The 7445-nt window shown below is 43.0% G+C and overlaps 1 protein-coding gene across 1 annotated transcript in view; it reads left to right on the forward strand.

The window, feature by feature from the left end:
- The window catches only part of kif3ca (kinesin family member 3Ca), a 24196-nt gene extending 17246 nt beyond the window's left edge, over positions 1 to 6950 (forward strand). The window contains exons 4-8 of the mRNA XM_083790187.1: positions 1 to 93; positions 450 to 566; positions 772 to 880; positions 1316 to 1467; positions 4007 to 6950. The exon at positions 1 to 93 is cut by the window's left edge and continues 26 nt beyond it. Coding sequence (XP_083646313.1) covers positions 1 to 93; positions 450 to 566; positions 772 to 880; positions 1316 to 1467; positions 4007 to 4094 — 559 coding nt within the window. The 3' untranslated portion in view covers positions 4095 to 6950. The remainder of the gene's footprint in view (positions 94 to 449; positions 567 to 771; positions 881 to 1315; positions 1468 to 4006) is intronic.
- The last annotated feature ends 495 nt before the right edge of the window (positions 6951 to 7445 follow it).

The raw sequence follows: 7445 nt of genomic DNA on the forward strand, positions 1-7445 counted from the left end.
GGCAGAGATCCAGGATGTGAACGATGAGCATGTGCGGAGCAGACAGGAGCTGGAGCAGACGCAGAACGAGCTTACCAGAGAGCTCAAGTTCAAGTGAGTCCGAGGATGATGTGCAGAATAATCAGCAGAGATAATAAGCTCTCCTTTCACATCAGAAATGTTTCTGGTGCCTGGGAGAGGGGATATTGCGTTTACTGCTCCACCCAGCAGATGGCTGCTCAGACGCAATGGCCCAAAGGGCTGGTTGAAGCAAAAGTTTAACAAATTCATGTATTATGAACACCATAATTGATGAGGCAGTATTGCATTGTTTAATTGTGTGTGTGTGTGTGTGTGTGTGTGTGTGTGTGTGTGTGTGTGTGTGTGTATGTGTGTGTGTGTGTGTGTGTGTGTGTGTGTGTGTGTGTGTGTGTGTGTGTGCGCGTGCGTGCGTGCGTGCGTACACACAGGTATCTAATCATAGAGAACTTCATTCCTCCGGAAGAGAAGAACAAGATAATGAACAGGCTGACCTTTGACTCCGAGGAGGACCAGTGGAGGTTCCAGCCTCTGGTTCCTGCTGAGAGGTCAGCCTGCTACTGCAGCTTTAAGTGTTACTGTGAAACGAGTACTTTTACTCACATAACATTTTTAACACAGGCCTTTTACTTGTAACAGAGTATCTTTATATTGTGGTATTGCTACTTTTACTTGAGTAAAATATCTGAGTACTTGCATCTCTGGTATTGATTAACTATTAACTACTGCCCCCCCCCCCTCCCTCCCCTTTAGTAAGTTCTCCCAGATGAAGAAGAGACCAACCTCGGCAGTAGGTTACAAGCGACCCATCAGCCAGTATGCCAGGGTTGCCATAGCGATGGGAGTTCATTCCAGATACAGGGTACGTGGCTCTGTGTGTGTGTGTGTGTGTGTGTGTGTGTGTGTGTGTGTGTATACTGCACTGTACATGAACATGTATTTCAAGAATAGCCAATCTACAAGCTCACAATGTGTCGACACGTTGTAAGCTTGTAGGCGATTTTCAAAATTTCCAAATATAAAATAGGGCTTAAGTGATTAAAACCAGGAAGCACTTACTGTATGCCCTATCACGGTATTACAATTCCAAATCCCAGACGATATGTAGTCTCACATATGACAATAAAGATATCATAACTAGGCTACATAACATTATACATCATTAAACACTGTAAGGAAAGAGCAGACTACTATTACCTCTGCCAGTAGACCAGTGTACACTACACTACATCTTAATTCACCACTGTGTGTGTGTGTGTGTGTGTGTGTGTGTGTGTGTGGGCGGTTGTGTGTATAGGCTGAGAACATCATGTTCCTGGAGTTGGACACGAGTCCTCCGACCACTGGCTCATTAGCTTGTTCACCAGAGGCTGAGTCTAACCAAAGTCCCTCGTCAGACAGTTCTCCCACCAAGGACAGAGCAGGACGGGTCCGAAAGTCACGTTCCTGGTAAGCCTGAAGCCCAGTCTCTCAGTGTCTGCCTCCATGGAATAGACAACTTGACCAACCGCTACACTGTAAAATTCTAATTTCACTATGAGAAGGCAATGGTATATTCTAACAGTCCAAGAGTTAGACTAACCACATGAACCCTTGGCGTCAATATTCTGGGCATGTCATAATAGGCGAACATTCGCCGCAAATAGCAGATTGGCAAGCTCACTACACGTCACACACACTCACTTCTGGTCATAACCTGATGCCCGGGCATGAGACATTGGAAGTGGGGCCCTCGTGGTAAGTGCTTACACACAGCGGGTGTCTTACACACACCTGATGTCTCCATTCTTTCGGATGATCACACAAGGGTACTAGGGTTAGGGTAGTGGACCGCAGGAAGAGTAGCTGCTACTTTGGTGGCAGCTAATGGGGATCCGAATGAATAAAGAATAAAGGCTGCCACACTCACATCACACAGACATAGTATTGTAATTGTAGTTTAGACCATACAAGACAAATCTGTGTTGAAGATATATACATATATTAAGGCTGTCAAAAATAACGCGTTAATGGCATTAATCAATTGCGTTAATTAATTGCGTTAAAATATTTAACGCAATTAACGCATGTTAGTGTTCCCCCTAACATGCGCCCGGCTCAGGAACGTCCAGAGCATAACAAATGTCACTGTGTAGCACACAGTCATGATTGAACAACACCAGAGAGATAGCTTGTGTATTGTAGTTTGGTTGCAAAGTGGTTTGATTCTGTAACTCTGTTGCGTTACTTTGTCTGCCTAGCAAAGCCCCATTAGGCTACACTGCACACACACACACACACACACACACACACACACACACACACACACTAGTGTTAGCTATCAGCGCGCTGCAAGAATCACTCGGGTCCGTCGCAACTTGTGGACATTTTGAAAATGCCATTAATGTTTGTCCGGCTGGTTTCGTGTTGTCCTACGCGATTACGTGAATCAGCATGGCTGCGCCTGCAGTAGGCTATTACCAAAACAAACACATGGTACTTTTGTGTCGCACATGGAAAGCAACTGGAAACGACCATGGATATATTAAAGACAGTTCTCCTGTGCTGCTGTGCACCGCGGAGATAATGCGCAACTCCAGGTACGAACCAAAACACTGACTGAAGCTGATTCACGACTAACTATCTCCAGACTAGTCCTGCAGTCCCGCAATGAAGGAGAGACAATCTCGCCTCTCACTACAGTCCACTACAATGCCATTCTAGCCTTAAAACCTACATTTATATGTTATTCAATAATTACTTTAGCGCAAAATTTAGGTTTTTCTAAACCAAGCCCTGTTTCCAAAAATGCTTATGTGCCATTATTGTATTTTGTGAATTTCAATTAACTATAGTCTACAGTTTAACCCATTGCTTCTCAGCTATTTTAATTTCAAGGACCCCCAAATTAAATTGATAGAAAGTAGCCTAGGCCATTTTATTATGTTTTTCATCTCTGGACTGGGACCCCAGTCTCCATTCATCCATCCATCCATCTTCAACCGCTTATCCCTAGTCGGGTCGCGGGGGCAACAGCTCCACCAGAGTGTTCCAGACTTCCCTCTCCAGAGCAACATTAGTGACTTCCTCCTGGGGGACCGCAGTCTACATGGCCAAAAGCCAGTGTTGATTTAACTCAAAGTGTAGGCTAGGCCTACAAATGCTCACATCACATCATGTCTATACTAAATGCATTAGAAAACAAAAATCATTCAAAAACAAATGTATATCCGCTTTCTGTCATTTATATTTCCATTTCCACAACAATAAACAGGAAAACATGGCATATTTTGGACATAGTTCGAATGGTGATTATCATGATTAAATTAATTTTGAAGCTGTGATTAATCTGATTAATTTTTTTAATCATTTGACAGCCCTAACATATATATATATATATATCATCAATATGTCCCTTTCAGCACAATGCATTAATGTAGGGAACCTCTTAGTAATGTGTTTGTGTGTGTGCCTGATAAACCAGCATTTACCTCTCAGCTTGGGTACAACTGACTTAACAGGTTTAGAGTCAATGGATCTTTAAAATGGATTATGTAGGATCAACCACGTCCTGTCTATGTGGTCTTAATCTGATCTCCACAGAGGCGAGCCGAGCGCTGCCTGTAATACCAACTCTAGTGGTTAATCTGATTAACCTGTTCCATGGTCAAACATATGTGTATGTTGTATGTACAGTATGTGCTAGTTCGTTTTGAGGGACATGATTATATACCCATCTGGCCACTTAGCACGGCAGCTGACCCTCGTGCATGTTCAGAGCACGTTATGATCAATCAATCCATTCTAGCTTGGATGAGTTGAACTACATAGTATACTCAGCTTTTATTTATTGGTATCACTATGAAAACAAAAATGTCAAGGTTAAAATAATAATAATACCATATGATTTTTAATTGGGGCCCAATTGTAATATCCTCACGCCACAGCCAACAAGTTAAGGCAGTGGCCTTATATAGTGTGTGATTTAATTTCCTCTTCCTGTATACAGGTGCCAGGCCCCGAAAACCATCGCCTCTTCTTCTTCCAACCTTTCCCTGGCGGCGTGCCACACTGCCGTGCCCACCGCTGCACAATGAGGCTTTGGCAGCCATTGTTTTCATGTTAATTTATTTTGTTCTCTCTCTCTCTCTCTCTCTCTCTCTCTCTCTGTGTGTCTCTCACTTCCTTTTCTGTCAGTGATCACTTTTTGGATGTGTCTTTGACTCTCTGTAAAGCTCTCAAAAAACTCATGGTTCAGCCTACAGCTGCCACACATATCCACTATTTGATTGCTTGAAGGACACTAATGGCCGGAGTGAATCGCAGGGATGGGAGCTGAACTTGTTAACCTCAGTAATACCGAATGCACCCACTCCTCTGATGGAAAGACTCAATTTCCCATGCTCTGAAAATGGGGCAGGGTTCTTTTTTTTTTCCTTCTACAACTCAAACCTCCTTCCTTGCATGTATGAGGCTTGAGTCGCCTTCTAATGTTTTATCTAACTCACTGGAGTGCGGAATCCTGCAAAGACTAAATTGCTGTATTGTGTGCACAGGAGACATTCTCCTTGTGTGTACACATGGGTCTGAGACGTTTCTGTAGTTCCTTGTGTGTGCAGTGTGCACATGGGTCCATATAATTAAGTGGGATTGTCGGTTTGTCTATGTGTGTGGCTTTCTAATTGTGTCATGCAGAAGAGAAAGGTCACAAAAGAGACTCCCTTGTCAGTGTACACATATCTCTTGTATTTGAGGTATTGAAGTAATCGGTCAAAGGGTTTTAAAGGTGCATTTGTTGTCAGTCCGATCGTGCACTGATGTCAGTATGTGCTTTGAAAACCACTGGTTTAATCACATAAGGCAGGCAGATGCAATATCATAGATTCATCGTGATCCCACAACCATGATCACATGTCATCACTCCCATCTTTTCTGTCTCTCTCTGCTACATATCTCCCTCTGCTGCATCCAATGCAGCATTATTGCCTTAATATTATTGTTCAAAACAATGACATATTGAGACGTGAACCTCCACAATGTTTCCTGACTAGGCCAACGCCCAAATCAGCCAGCCAGCCAGCCCAAGCAAGCAATCAGTTCCATTTGCCACAATGAGATGAACTAAATAAGCCATAGTTTTGAGAATGCTAAAACTGGGCAACCAGGAAATCCAGCCCCAGGCGGATTGAACACATTCCCTTTTAAAACCCAGATTCATGAAAGTGTAAGCAGAGCTGTACAGCCTGGAGGTTTTGTAGCACAGTGCCCTGTCTGTGGTGTACAGTTTAATGTCATAGGGTTCTTTACTTCCCACAGGTTAACAGGGGCAGACGGAGGGGTCAGGCTGACTAATCCATCACTATATTATTGATGCCAGAGCTCCAGTTGCAGCAGGTCCCCTGCCAGGCACCAGTGCAGCTCTCCTGTTTAGGCATACTTCAAGCTGGTAGTGTCACTGAACAATCCTTCTCCCGTTGTTGTACAACAAGCAACAGACATGATAAACATGTCTTAGACGTAGTTGCTAAACACTGTCAAGATATTCTCAAGATATTCATATTCACAAGTACTTGACTTTTTGATGTGAGGTATATCTTTAAGGTAGCGACAAAATGGTACATCTAACATTGCAGCCAAAAGTTCAGAACGCTTTGGGAGTTCTACTCTGAATGATTCCATTCCAACACTGTATGCCGTACATACTGCCGCCATCTGTCAGCCTGGGGATTTATTTAAAAAAAAGGTTTTACTGAGAAAGTTAAGGAACTTTCACTCCAATACAAAATAAATATACAACATATAGTGTCAGTGGGAAGAAACATCTTTCTTGGACACCAAGTGAACGCTAATAGTAAAAGTAGTGACAATAGAAAATGTTTTTAAGAGATCTATTGCAGTTTACAGTTGTCAAATTTAGGTTGTTGTTTTGAACTCTTGTTTGGACATAATGATCAACTGTTGCTTTGAGTGATCTACAGTACATCGATTGCTTTGCCATTCTGGGCAGAACCAAATGAGCATGGTGCATATTAACTGCCCATAGTCATCTCTGCCAATGGTAACAAATTGTGGCTTGATGTGTTTGGCATGTACACCATTTCTTACATTTTATTTTGTATAATGGGAGGCTAAAGAACGTGCCAGTATACCTTAATGATATGGGAAATAGAAATGTATTGGCGTAACTGACATAGAAATGGCATGCTAAAAGACACAGATGTATTCAGTAGCCTACTATGCATTTCTATGGAGACATTCTATATTTCAACTCCCTTGGGGGTGCAGCACTATCTCTGTTTAGAATCCTGGTGTGGGCGGTGACACCTGAAGCATTGATGAGGCTCAGAATTTCAGGAACAGCTGGTTCAAATCAGTGAGGATGACTTAAGCCTGATTTATGCTTTGTCATACAACTGTGTCGCATGTCGAAGATAGGTAAAAAAAAATGGTGCATTTATATAGCGCCTTTATCCAAGGCGCTTTACATAGATTGTGCATTACATTCACCCATTCACACACACATTCATACACCGATGGTGGCGGAAACCATACAAGGCACCAACTAGCACATCAGGAGCAATTAGGGGTTCAGTATCTTGCTCAAGGACACTTCGACACTAACTATGGGGTGATCTACAAGCTCACAACACGTTGCATGTTCGCAGTGTTGTGAAGTTGCAGACCGGCTATTTTCGACGCAAGATACCGCCCTACGATGAAGAACAAAATCCAGCTGAAAGGGATAAAAGTATCCTCAAAAGCAGACTGTGTCCCAACCATCCACAACTTTAGAATGTTACTCATGAAATTGTTTCACTTCATTGTTTGAAAATGGTACCCATCTACACACATCTCATCTAAAGCTGCGCTTGCCTCACATAGCCTTTAGGGTTGTCAAATATTGTACAGATCTGTGTAAGGATATCTCAGGATGGGATATGGGAGGAGGAACACGGATGTGCGTGTGGGAGGGCTGTATACCAGAAGATGGAGGAGGCGGGTAGGAGCGTGTTTCCAAGGTAACGTGCCAGTACGGGGGAGGGGAGCAGTCGACGTCTGTAACAGAGTGGGGTTGTTATGGCTGACTGCTGAGAGATAAAACCCATTAAAGACACTGAACTCGTGCTTTTTCAGTTGTTTATGTCCATCAATGTGTGTGTGTGTGTGTGTGTGAGTGGAAGGGGGAGCGGGGTTGTTGAGCCACAAACTGATGCAAAATTATTGTAATGAAGCTGTATGTGTGTTAACAAAAATGTTGGAAAGGGTAGGCCTACATTACGGTAAGGCACAAAATCTAAACGAACTGAAGCGCCTCCACCGGCTGAACTACCTCCCAGAGATTAAAGAGAAAACAAATACAAATCATGAAGCACAAGCACAAACTAAGGCAAAATGTTTATTGTTTATAGCCTAACTGTAACTACAGGGAACTGTCACAGTATCCATTT

The sequence above is a fragment of the Protomyctophum parallelum genome (genome assembly GCF_964188405.1).
Source record: "Protomyctophum parallelum genome assembly, chromosome: 19".
Lineage (NCBI taxonomy): Eukaryota > Metazoa > Chordata > Actinopteri > Myctophiformes > Myctophidae > Protomyctophum > Protomyctophum parallelum.